At 60.1% G+C, this 13,205-nt stretch overlaps 2 protein-coding genes across 2 annotated transcripts in view; both read right to left on the bottom strand.

Moving 5' to 3' along the window:
• Window positions 1-13,205, bottom strand: part of LOC136570838 (zinc finger protein 271-like) — a 430,233-nt gene that overhangs the window by 120,416 nt on the left and 296,612 nt on the right. The window lies entirely within an intron of this gene.
• Window positions 10,061-10,759, bottom strand: LOC136570836 (olfactory receptor 14J1-like). Its single transcript, XM_066571241.1, has one exon. The coding sequence runs from the start codon at window positions 10,757-10,759 to the stop codon at window positions 10,061-10,063; it is 699 nt and encodes a 232-aa protein (XP_066427338.1).

Here is a 13,205-nt window from a genome sequence, read left to right as displayed (position 1 = left end):
GACATGCAGTGTTTCAAGTGCCAGCTGTGACACGGCACTGCTCCTGTCCTTCGTCCGGCGTTCCAGGGCTGCAAGAAAGAGGAACAGAGCCACGGTCAGAGCCGGATCTGCGGGGAGCCCAGGAGAGCCCCCTGCAAGGGCCATCGCAGCCGGCTCTTGCCATGGGCAGGAGGGAGCAGGGAGCAAGGGGATCAGCCCAAAGCTGCTGGCCACCAATGGCCCACGTGGCCCTGAAAGCTCAGTGCGCTCTGGCCACGGGAGCAGAGCCCTCCACAGCCGGGGCAGGGCTTGCAGCTCTCCCCCCGGCAGCCCGCGCTGCCAGCCCGCTGCCCTCACTCACCTCTGCAGATCAGCTGCAGCTCTCGCTGCTGCCCCCTCAGGCGCCGCCCGGCCATGCCTGTGAACACAGAGCCTGTCACGGCGCCAGCGGCACAGCTCCCTGCCGGCGGCGCTGCCAGCGCTGTGGCCACACGGGCTGCTGGCCCGGCAGGGCTCAGCCCGGCCCTTGCCACACGCTGCTGCCCCAGGGCACGGCTGCCAGAGGGCGGCAGCAGCAATGCCCAGGCCAGGCGGGGCTCCACGGAGCCAGGCCCGGCTGGCGCTGCCGGGGCAGCAGGCGGGGCCGGGGCCGAGCTGCGGCGGGCCGGGGAGGGAGCCCGGGCTCGTGGCTCACCCATGAACCTGATGGCCGCCTCTCGCAGGGGCTTCTGTGGGCTCTCCAGGTAGCGCAGGGCCTGGCGCACGTGCGCGGCCGCTCGGCTCCTGTCCTCTGCCAGCTGCAGAGAGCGGCAGGAGGGAAGGGTTGGCGCGGGCTCAGCCCCTGGGCCGGGCGCTGCCTGCGCCCAGCCCCGGCCTCCCCTGCCCGCACAGTCCTGAGGCGCGGCCAGCAGCCGCTGGCCAAGGGCTCCTGAGGGGAGGGGGCAGCGGGCCGGCTGCTGCCCGGGGAGCCGCGGTGCCGGCCCGCAGCCCCGCCGGGCTGGGGCTCCATGGACACCCGGCTCGGGCCCACGGGAGCCTGGAGCAGAGCCCGCGCGGCCTCTGGCTGCAGCAGCGGGCAGGGACACAGCTGCCCGCCCCGCACACTGAGCGCCGCCCTCAGGGGCCTTCTGCAGCCTGAGGCTGGGGCTTGCAGTCCATCCTTACCAGGAGCTCAGCGAACTTTGAGAGTTTTTCTTTCTTCACAGTTTTTTCAAGATCTTTCCTTTTCAGGAACTTGACCGCACAAAGCAGCGTTCCCCGAGAAGTCTGGAGAGCAGCAGAGACGCGGAGATGGCCCCAGAGCCCAGGGCACAGGAGCTGCAGCCTGGAGGAGGCTGCAGTCCAGCAGGCGCAGGGCAGGAGGCAGCCGAGCCCCCTGCCAGGGGGACAGCAGCAGCCCACGAGTCCTCACCTCTGCCACACGCAGATTCTCATCATGGCAGTGGAAGAAGAGTGGGAGCAGGCTCTGACACACTTGTGTCATCAGGGGCTTTTTTCCTTCTTCTTCTATAGAAGACATCATGGTGTGAAAGAGAATCATGGAGAGCTGCTGCACCTGGCAATCACCCTGTAGAATAGGAAGGCAGCAAGAGCTCAGCATCAGCTGATTCTGGCCCACAATTGGCATAGGCCTGCATCTCCACAGGGCACCGAGTGTCCGGGCAGCAGCCAGTGGCCGTGGCTGGGGGCACAGAGCCTTACGTTGTCAAAGAGTGGCAGGAACAGCTTAGCCAGGTCCAGGGCCACGGAGCTGGGTATCCCGGCACCATCATCCAGGAAGAGATAGCCCAGTATCCTGGTGGTCATCCTGAGCAGGAGCCCCATGAGCCTTTCAGTCAGGCTCCGCCTTCTTTCGGCCTGTGCGGAAGGCAAGTTTGTGAAAGGGCACCCTGCTGCCGCAGGGCCCAGAGGCCAAAGGCCTGTCCTGAAGCACTCGGGCAGCTGAAGCGGGAGGGATGAGAGCTGGGAGCAGCTGCCCCAGTGCCCAAAGCCCAGGCAGGGCCAAGCAACTGCGTTGCCCAGCCCCACGCTGCCTGCACGGCTTCAGCCACTGCCCCCTTCTCACCAGCGGGGAATGGTCCCTGAGATGCTGGCTGCCAGTGTCTGCGCGCTCCCTCCGCAGGTGCCTTGGCAAGACATCCATGATGCTGTCCCTGCATTCCCTCAAGTCCAGGCACTCGAGGCCCTGAAAGGCACAGGCCAGTGACGGGGGAGCCGGCCGGCAGGAGCCCAGAGCCGCACAGGGCTGGGCCTAGGCAGCAGCACAGGGCGCGGACACCGTCCCAGGCGGCTGCAGTGACGAGAGGGCAGAGAGCTGGGAGGCAGCTCAGCCAGCTCATGCTGGCCTTCAGGCTCACCTCCGCAAGGAATGCCAGAGCAAGGAAATCCCAGTATGGCCTCTTTTTGCTGAGCATCTCAAGGAGGCAGTCTAAGATCCTTTTACACAAGGGCCTGGATGCATGGCACATCTCCCTGGAAGGTGGAAAATGGCACTAAGACCCTGAGCCGGGGGGGGAAGCCTCTCCCAGCACTGACTCACACAGTTCTTGTCTTTCCCCACCACCCAGCCAGGGGACCTGGGCCCTTTGAGATGTGGCCACTCCTGGGCACCCTCCTTTCCCAGCCTTTTTCCAGCCTGCTTGGCTGTCCCTCGTCCCTTTGGCCCATGGGGACCGTGTGGGACAGCCCAGGCACAGGGCACAAATGCCGGGAGCAATGGGGACAAGGGGGATCTCACCCGGCCAGCAGAGCCACGGCACAGTGGTGGGTATCAACGCAGAGCAGCGTGTCCCAGCCACGCTCGCCTTCCATTGACACCACCACGTGCTCACACTGGAGAAGGCAGAGCAGGGACTTCAGGGTCTGCACTGCAAACCTGTGTGCACAGCAAAGCCCAGGTTACACTGGCAGCACTGGCTCCTTGGCAGGCCACGTGGCATGGACAGGAGGACTGGCATGGAGCACCTGTTGGGGCTGGTGGCAAGGCCGTGCTCTTCCTGGCATCCCTTCCAGAAGGTTTCGACCTCCTCTGGCATCTCTTCTGTGCTGAAGAACACTTGGAAGAGCAGATGCACAAATAGGTGGGGGAAATATGGCTCCACTACACGTGGGACAGGGGGCTCCTGGAGGATCTTCCACATCACCACGGTTGCCTGCAAGGGACAAAGCCCCCCGAGACAGCGCTCAGTGCTGAGGTGTCCGTGTGGCAGGGCCCGAACAGGGCAGGGAGAGGCCCGCAGAGACCTTGGCAGGGGGAGACGGGCCCTGGTGGGCCTGAAGCTGCCCCTGGGCCAGGTTTCAGGCCAGCGCCTGAGGCAGGGAGATGCAGTGGGGGAAGGAGGATGGAGAGCTGCTGGAGAGGCGGCCTTGGGGCCAGCAAAGGCCAGTTGCGGAAACTCACAGCCAGGCCAAAGACACCCGTTTTGTCCCCATCAGAGGTGCATGTGCTACGCTCTGGCCAGCTCCCCAGCACATCCAGGAGTATCAGCTACACTGGCTCTGCAGTCCTGGACGAGCACATGATGGTCTTCCACATGGAGATGGCAGCTCTGCGGGGTTAGAGCTCTGTCTCAGGGGGGTCTCAGACACAGCACCATGGCCTGGGCATCCCTAGGGGCCCGGGCTGACCGCCGGCTCTGCCTCTGCCCATTGCCACTCGCCAGCAGCAGCCAGGCAGCCCAGCCCTGTGGGGACAGAGCCCTGAGGGGCAGCAAGGGAGCATTGGCAGCAGGCTCGGGGGCTGACGGGCCAGGGCTGGGAAAGGCAGCAGCCAGAGGGCCCTGGAACTCTCTGTTGGTCAGACACCTGGGACAGGCGGTACAGGGTGATGAGCTGGGGAGGCCTGAGCCCTCTGGGCAGGTGGGCCCCATACCTGTCACAGGACGGGGCCACATGCAGCAGCGTCAGGACTGTGTCATCCGGGTGTGCTTTGGTGACATTCAGCAGGGCCTTGTCCAGCCTGTGCTCGGCAGAATCATTGGCCTTGAGCCATCGGTGAATGTACCTCACCATGGCGGGCACCTGGAGAAGGCACAGGAGGAAGACTTGGAAAGCTGCCAGAGGGAGCAATGTCCCCAGGGTCCCCAGAGAATGCTTCCCTTGCCAGGGCACTGCCATGGCCTCAAAGGCTCCCAGGGACCAGCAGCCGTGGCTGGGGAAGCCACGGGACTCATGGGGGAACTGAAGCCTGGCCCCAGGCTGCTCACTTGCTCTGGCCTGGCAGCCCCCTTCTCCACGAGCAAATCCAGCAGGGCCGCACTGGTCTCATGATTGAGGAGCTCCGAGTGAGCTCTGAGCCCAGTGCCCATGGTGCTGCTCTCTTCCTGACGAATGCTCCTGATAAAGTCGCAAACGAGCTGTAGGACGACAAGAAGCCGGGGATGTTGCAATGAGTGCTCCACACACGGGGCTGGGCTGAGCAGGTGGGGGTGGCTGCCGGTACCTGCGCTGTTCTTCGGAAGCGGCCACGGGTGCGTTCCTGCTCTTGTGTGAACTCCAGGGCTGCATCTGGCAAAGAGCGAGCGCAGCCAGACCTGAGGGGCTGCGGGAGAGGCCGGAGAACACAGCCCAGCCCTGCGCTCCCAGGCAGGGAGAGCCCCGGGATGCTCCAGGGGGATGGAGCACGGCCACTGCGGGGTATCTGCCTGGCCCCTCTTCCGTCCTGTCCGTGGGCATTTCCCCAGGGGATGGCATGGCATGGCATGGCATGGCATGGCATGGCATGGCATGGCTCCAGCCCTGCAGCCCAGCTCTGCCACTCACCCTCCTGCGGTGGATGGAACGGCACCACCTCTTCAGTCTCCTGTGCTGGGGCAGCTCCAGGGCTTTCTTCCTCCTCCTCCTCCACGCAGGCCAGCTTGGGCACTCTCGGGGCTCTCCGCTCCATGGCTGTTCCTGGCCCGCGCCCCAGCAGCGAACCCCGCCGGTGCCGCTCCTGCAGGGCCTGGTGCGCCTTCCCTGCGGGCGGGACGCGGCTGTCAGCGCTCGGCCCGGGGCCAGCAACGGCCCCCGAGCGCCCCTCAGCCGCCCCGGGCCGGCCATGCCCAGGCGTTCGCTCTTTGGAACGCGGCACGGGAGGCTCGGGGCCGGCGGCCGCGCTGCCGAGCGGCAGAGCTCGGGCCGGGGAAGCCGCAGCGGAAGCGGCGGGAGCGGCCGCGCCGCCTGTGTCCTCCGCGGGCCCCGGGAGGAGCCGGGGCCGGGGCCGGGGCCGGGGCCGGGGCCGGGGCCGGGGTCGGGGTCGGGGTCGGGACTGGACCCTGCCTCGGGCCCGGGGCCGGGCTCGGGCCAGGCGGAGCCGAAGGGCGGCGATGCCGCCCCCGCACCAGGAACTGATGCCCGCCCAGCAGCGCCACCGCCAGTACGGCCAGAGCCGGGCGGAGGCGAGAGCGCGGCGGGACGGCCGGGGCCGGGCACGGGGCAGCCCCGCCCGGGGCCGGGGGCGGGCCGGGGGCATGGCCCGGCCCGGCAGGGGAGAGGGAGGCGGGGAGAGGAGAGGGACGCCGGGCAAGGGACCGCGAGAGAAGGGTGCCGGACAGCGGGAAAGGGAGAGAAAGAGAAAGAGAAAGAAAGAGAGAAAGATTTTTCTTTTCTATCTCCTTGTGCTTCCGCTGCCGCTGCTGCTGCCGCCGCTGCCGCCGCTGCAACTGAAGCACCGGGGCCGTTCGTCCCCGTGTCCGTTCCCCACTCGCCCCACGAGCCCCACGTTCGAGCCCCGCGCGCCCCGGGGACAGCCCCTGAGTCTGTCCAAACACGGGAACTTTGCAGCGGTGAGCCCAGATGCAGAGCCCTGACTCCTGCACACTGGCACAGCAATCCCCTCGCTTGCTGCTCTGCATTGTCCTTGCTGAGGGTCAAACACTGTCGGGCCACCTTCCCTTGGTGTAGGATTCCTACCTGACCCCAGCACTGCACTTACAGCTCCAGTGTTGCTTTCCCATAAAAACAGGGGAAGGAAAACTGTGTGTGGCTCATGGTATTTTAGAGTGTCTAAAACTTGCTAAGTCACCAATCTTAGAGGTGAGGTGCATCTGGAATTACATGGAAAAGGGGAGCATAGAAATAAATAGAGGAAAACATCTTGGATTGTTTCTTTCATTTTCATTTCACTTCTGGAAAGCTGTTTCAGTTTTCCAGGAATCTTCTCCTGTCTGCTCTTCCCAAGAATCTCTCATGGAGAACAAGGTCAAGCTTCTGTCACAAGATTTGCCACCAGGAAATTATGCCACTGGTGAAATTTTCATGATGACTCTTTGTGCTGGTTTAGGGCAAATTTTGGGAGGAAACCTCCAAAAGGGGTCCATCTAGAAAGCAAGTTCAAGTGGCCCCTCCCCCTACTAGTTCAGGAAAAGACTTCCCTCGAGAAAAGTGAAAAAACCCAGTTTATTTAACAAGTAAAGTATTCACAAGGATGAAAAATGAATAATATTAAATGAAACCTCTGACAGTGCTGAAGAGATGGCAAATTCAGAAAGTCCTTTTTGTGGCTTGTAGTTGGTTCACTCGGTCTCTTCTAAGTCTCTTTGGTGCTGGAATGCAGTGTCCCAGAGCTCGGTGGGCCACAGGTGTGAGCTGCCGGTGTTTTTCTGGGTTTTCAGTCCAGAGCAGATTTAAACAGTTCCAAGAAAAAGGAAAGTCACAGTCCAAAGGAACTTCTCTGCCCCAGCTAGCTAAAACCAAATTGCTAGACCTGGGCTGTGAAAGCACCAGGATATTTCCATATCTGGGCACTGTCAGTCCCAGCAAACACCAGATCTGGATGGTGCTGGAGCCAGAACTTGCAAATTTCCAAATTTTGGCTTTCTGTGCCAGCAAATCACTGGACTTGGGCTGTGCCAGCACCAGGAAGTTTTCAGATCTGGGCATTGGCACTGCCAGCAAACACCAGATCTGAGTGGTGTCGTTGCCAGTGACAGAAATCTGCCAGATTTGGGCTCTGCTGGCATCGGGAGATTTCCAAATCTGGGTTCTGGTGCAGGAAACACAAGATGTGGGTGGTGCCAGACCCAGTAGCAGGAAGCTGCCACGGGTTTTGGATTTCTGTGCCAGCAAATTGCTGGACATGGGCGGTGCCGGAACAGGGAAGTTTCCAGATCTGGGCACTGGCAGTGCCAGCAAACAGCCCATTTCAGGCTCCAGGCTCCAGGAAGGACTGGATCTGGATGCCTTTTTCTTTGCCTTCCTTCTTTCCTTCCTTCTTTCCTGGGGTCCTGCTGCCAGCAAACCCCAGACTGGGCGGTGCTGGCAAGGGGAAATTGCCAGGTTTTAGCTTTCTTTACCAGCAAATTCTGGACATGGGCGGTGCCAGAAGAGGGAAATTGCCAGATGTGGGCACTGGCAGTGCCAGCACACACCAAATCTGGGTGGGGATTGTGCCAGCACCGGGAAATTGCCAAATGTGAACTTTCTGTGCTAGCATATTGCTGGAATTATGCTGTGCCGGCATCTGAAAAATTCTGGATCTGGGCACTTGTGGTGTCAGCAAACACAAGATTGGGTTGCTGTAGGTACCAGGTATTTGCTTGGTTTTGGCTTTCTTTACCAGCAAATTGCTGCACTTGGGCTGTGCTGGCACTGGGGAACTGCTGGATCTGGGCACTGGCAGTGCCGGCAAACACCAGCTCTGGGTGGGGCCAGCACCAGGTATTTGCAAGGTTTTGGCTTTCTGTGCCAGAAAATTACTGGACTCGGGCTGTGCCAGCTGGGAAATTCCCGCATCTGGGCACTGGTGGTGCCAGCAAACACCGGACCTTGGCATTGCCAATGATGGTAGCAGGAAATTGCCAGAATTTGGCTTTCTGTGCCAGAAAACTGCTGGACTTGGCTCTGCCAGAACAGGGAAATACCAGATCTGAGCACTGGCAGTGGCAGTAAACACCAGGTCTGGGCGCCTGTATGGGCATCAGGAAATTGCCTGATTGTGGCTTTCTGTGCCAGCAAATTGCTGGACTTGGGCTGTGCAAGAATATGGAAATATCAAGATCTGGGCACTGGCAGTGCCAGCAAACACCACATTTCAGGAAGGATTGGATCTGGACCCGTTCCCTCCCTGCCTCCCTCCCTCAACAAGGTGCCAGAGGGGCTGGAGAGCAGCCAGGCAGAAAGGGACCTGCAGGGACAGATGGACAGCAGGCTGGACATGAGCCAGCCGTGTGCCCAGGTGGCCAAGAAGGCCAATGGCTCCTGGCCTGGCTAAGGAATGGTGTGGCCAGCAGGAGCAGGGCAGGGATTGTTCCCCTGTGCTCAGCACTGCTTGGGCAGCACCTCGAGTGCTGTTTGCAGTTCTGGGCCCCCAGTTTAGGAAGGACATGGAGGGGCTGGAGCGTGTCCAGAGAAGGGCAACAAGGCTGGGGAGGGGTCTGGAACACAAGAGCTTTGAGGAGCAGCTGAGGGAGCTGGGCTTGTTTATCCTGGGGAAGAGGAGGCCCAGGGGAGACAAGGCAGTGTCAGGGCACAGGTTGGACTTGATGATCTCCATGGCCTGTTCCAGCCTTGCTGATTCTGGGATTCTCTGAAAGAACCCTTGGAGCAGCTGCAGGATGAGCCCTGGGCCTCCTCTTGAGGAGCTCCAGCAGCCCAGGTCCCTCAGCTTCTCCTGGCAGCCCCAGAGCCCATCCTGTCAGTCGTGCAGAGCCTGTGCAGCTCCTCCTCACTGCCCAGAACAGGGAGCCCCAGAGGCAGACATAGCAGCCCAGATGTGCCCCCCTGGCCTGGGGTGCCTCTGGCAAGGGAGCAGCAGCAGGCACTGCAGGAGCCTGCAGACAATTCCTGCAGCACTTGTAGGATGATCCTGCTGCCCAAGGGACGTTCCCATGGGGCCAAGTCAGGAACTGCAATGGGCAGTGGGGCCAGAGAGGAAAGGGCAACCAGGGATGGGCTGTTTGCAGGGGAGGGAACAGGGGTAGGCAATGGGAGGAAATTTGCACAAGGGAAGACTAAAGAAAGCAAAGGTGAAGCAAAGGAAATGCTCAGGGCAGTTTGGGGGTGGCTGCCAGGCAGCCCTGGCTCTGAGCAACAGCGTCTGCAGTGGCACAGGAAACTCCCAGCTGATGGGAACAAACTTTCTGGCTGAGTGCAGAGGCCAGGACAAAGCTGAGTGGTTTCCCTGCTGTCCCCCAGCCCTTGCTGGCCCCAGGGCTGATGGCATTTGTGCTCCCTCAGGTTCATGTCCCCACAGCAACAGCATGGGGGTGCTCCCCCTGCTGTGGGCAATGCAAACAGGGGCTGCTGAGCCAGTGCTGCCGTGTCTGTGCCTGCAAGGATGGGGCACCTGTGTGAGCTGGGGGAGAGGCCAGGGCTGCAGAGGGGGGATGTTGTTGGCAGCTGCATGAGGACGCTCTGGGACGCTGCCCTGGGCTGTGCAGCGCACTGGGGATGGATCAGCCCCTGCTCTGCTGCTCCTTCCCGTCTGCCCCAGGGCCCTTGCAGAGCCCCAGCCATGCTGTTTGCCCCCAGCCTGCCCACGGCCAGCCTGGGGCTGCTCACCGGGGTTTCTGTGCTGAGCATTGGCCTGGCCGTGTTCTTGAGAGAGCCTGGGCAAGGAGCCTGGAGCCCCCAGGGCCTGGCCTGAGGCGTCAGCGCTGCCCCAGCAGTGCCCATGGCCTGTCCCTGCTGCAGCCCCGGCACTGCCACCCCCAGGGCTGTGCCCGGCCCCGAGAGCACTCAGGCCCTGCAGCAACACCAGGGCCACCAGGGCAGCGGGGCAGGGCCACGGCAGCAGCACTGGCAACACCAAGTGCTGCTGCTGCTGCTGGGCACAGCTGCTGGGCCAGCCCTGATCTGCCCCAGCTCTGCACACAGACATTGCTACTGCAGCTCCAGAGAAGGCATCAAAAGGGCATCTCTGCAGAAAACTCTGCTGGGAGATGCTTTAGTTCCTTTAAAGGCACCAAGAGCTCATTGACACAGTCTGTGGCCACAGGGAAGACGGAGAGAAACAAAATGAGAAACGGCACAAACAATGACATTTCTTTGTGGACAATATGAAAAAAACTAAAACAAAGAAAAAGAAGTGCCAAATTGAAACCAACAAGAAGTATTAAAGATGACTTTTATTACAAGTGATTTTCAGAAATTGGCAAGCAGATTAATGTTCCTGAAAGCATCCAGTCATCAGTCTCCACACTGCAGCCTTGAGCTCCTGGTTCCTCAGGCTGTAGATGAGGGGGTTCAGGGCTGGAGGCACCACTGAGTACAGAACTGACAGGGCCAGGTCCAGGGATGGGGAGGACATGGAGGGGGGCTTCAACGGAGCAAATATGCCAGTGCTGACAAACAGGGAGAGCACGGCCAGGTGAGGGAGGCAGGTGGAAAAGGCTTTGTGCTGTCCCTGCTCAGAGGGGATCCTCAGCACAGCCCTGAAGATCTGCACATAGGAGAAAACAATGAACACAAAACAACCAAATACCAAAGAGGCACTAACTGTGATGAGTCCAACTTCCCTGAGAGTGTTGGAGTGTGAGCAGGAGAGCCTGAGGATCTGGGGCACCTCACAGAAGAACTGGCCCAGGGCATTGCCATGGCACAGGGACAGGGAAAATGTATTGGCTGTGTCCATGAGAGCATGGAGAAAGGCACTGGCCCAGGCAGCTGCTGCCATGTGGGCACAAGCTCTGCTGCCCAGGAGGGTCCCGTAGTGCAGGGGTTTGCAGATGGAGATGTAGCGGTCGTAGCACATGATGGTCAGCAGGGAATACCCTGCTGTGATAAAGAACAGAAAGAAAAAGAGCTGAGCAGCACAAGCTGAGTAGGAGATGGTGCTGGTGTCCTGGAGGGAATTGTGCATGGCTTTGGGGACAGTGGTGCAGATGGAGCCCAGGTCGCTGAGGGCCAGGCTGAGCAGGAAGAAGAACATGGGCGTGTGCAGGTGGTGGCCGCAGGCTACGGCGCTGATGATGAGGCCGTTGGCCAGGAGGGCAGCCAGGGAGATGCCCAGCAAGAGGCAGAAGTGCAGGAGCTGCAGCTGCCGCGTGTCTGCCAATGCCAGCAGGAGGAAGTGCCTGATGGAGCTGCTGTTGGACATTTGCTGGGGCTGGCCATGGGCACCTGTTCATGGAGAAAGGACAGCGAAGAGTTAGAGGAGATCCCTGTAACCAAAATCAAAGCCATTTCCCATACACTCTCCCCAAAACACACACAGAGACATCCTTTTGTGTTCAAGAGTTCTGGGGTTTTTCTTATAAGCTTCCCCACATGTCTTCTGGTGTTTTTGGATATCAGAAACCCTCAGCATTTCTGCTGCACTCAGGGAGAACAGAGCAAGTTCTGTGAGGCAGAGTGATGAGTGGAGACTGAGGAGAGATGGTCTGTCATTGTGACCTGTTCAGAGTTTCTCTGGGCTTTAACCTGTCTTAGGTGGAGGGTGATCACCTTCCCATGCTTCCCCTAAAATGTCACCAGGTACTGCTGAGAGCAGATGGATCCACCCCAGCCCAGCTGCACATTTGTAGCCAAGGACTCACATTGCTCATTTCACCAACCCAGCAGCATTTTCAGAGTCAGAACACCTCTGCCTTTCCCCATCAATCTCATGACTCAGAGATGCTCTAGGACAGGTTTGCACCCTGGATTGAAGCTCCCAGCTTGGACTGAAATCTCAGGGAGACTCCCAAGTGTCCTTCTGATGGCATTGGATTGTGGGAGATGCAGCTCCTTCCCTGGCTGCCCTGACAGCATTGCCCAGAGCCGGGCACTGGGGACAGCGTCACCCTGAGCCAGCTGTGCCCCCTCCAGAGCCCCCAGGGCCGGGCAGCTGCTGCCAGCCCTGTGCTCTGCAGAGGGAACTGGGCCCGGGGCTGCAGAGCATCCAAGTGTGATTATTCTCTCATTCCCTGATCTTCTCTCTGCTTTCTGGAGACTTTCCTCCTGCAGGTGTTTCCCTGTGCCTGATCTCTCCCTGCCAGCACTCACAGACCCCAAATCTCTGTGCACTCCCTGTGCCCCTACAGTCGGTTTGCAGGGCATGGGCTGGGGGCAGGTTCTGTTTGCAGCTTGGAGAAAGGACAGCTCAGACTGAATCTCATGGGTCCAGCAAAGGTGATGCTGGTCCAGCCATGGACAGAGGAGTGGCTGAAAGCACATTAGGGATCTCCTGTGAACCTATTGATCACTAAAAGTAACAGTTCAGGTGTCTCAGGCAGTTGTCAAAATCCATAATCATCCTTTAATATTTATCCCCCACTCCCTGCCATTCTCCAATAGTAGGAAACTGAATACAAAGTCTTAGGAAATTTCCTCATTTTTATTAAAATCCTTGTCCTGGGAATATTCTGTGACTGATCAGAGCCCCTCAGTACATCAGAGCGTCATGAGCATTTCACCTCCCCTGCACCAGAAATACTCAGAGTGGTACTCACAGGGTCTGCAGGCATTGGGATGTTGCAGCTTTAGGAGATCACTGCAGGAGCTGCAGCTGCATTGTCCTGCAGCCAGAGGTTGCTGTGCCAAGGGCTGGCAGTGATTGTGCCCCAGGCACTTCTCAGCCCCTTCCCAGCCCTGAGTGATTGAAGCTCTCTGTGCCTCTGTGCTGTGCCCAGGCTGGCTGCAGGCAGTGCCCCAGCCCTGCTGGGCTGTGCACAGGAGCTGCTCCTGGCCAGAGCTGTCTCTCTGCAGCTCTGCTGCCCTTGCCAGGAGCTGCCTCTGGGCCAGGAGCCCGGCCCAGCTCAGCAGCACAGACACAGCACCAGGACTTTAATGAGCCCCTGGGGCTTTGTGCTGAGGCCCTGAACATCAGTCCCTGAGAGGGAGCTGAAGAAACCTCTCCAGAACTCTGAGTCACAATCCAACTCCAAAGTTTCTTGAAGTTTTAATGGGTCCCACTGAGGGATAGGACTGAGAAAGTGTCCTCAGGCCCTAGGCAGAGCAGAGAACTGGAGGCAGTGATGACAGGTGGGGACAAAGAGAAGCCAAGTCTGGGTGCCCTGGGGCACAGCAGGGTCTGCCACCAAGGGCTGGGAGGAGACACCTTGTCCTGAGGCCCTGGGGCCTCCTGGCACAGCCCCAGCCAGGCTGGGCACTGTCAGCCCCTTGTCCTGCCCTCAGCATCCCCCCCTAGCCCACATCCCAGTGGCCTCAAGGATCTGCTGCAAGGAGTCCCTGGGGAGCCTTGCTCAGCAATGGCCCTGGGGGCTCCTGAATGCTCCCAGGGACTGCAGGTTTTTCAAAGGACTTTGGGTTTTGCTTTTGCCTTGGAGTCTCTGAGATGTTTGTGCAATCATGGCCCCAATTATCTG

This window comes from Molothrus aeneus, unplaced genomic scaffold, assembly GCF_037042795.1.
Source record: "Molothrus aeneus isolate 106 unplaced genomic scaffold, BPBGC_Maene_1.0 scaffold_40, whole genome shotgun sequence".
NCBI lineage: Eukaryota > Metazoa > Chordata > Aves > Passeriformes > Icteridae > Molothrus > Molothrus aeneus.
Note: the sequence above shows the minus strand (reverse complement) of the source record. Positions and strands in the feature narration are given on the sequence as shown.

Bases quoted from the DNA above. Each gene is read 5' to 3' on its own strand.
- LOC136570836 (XM_066571241.1), bottom strand. From the start codon at position 10,759: ATGCACAATTCCCTCCAGGACACCAGCACCATCTCCTACTCAGCTTGT.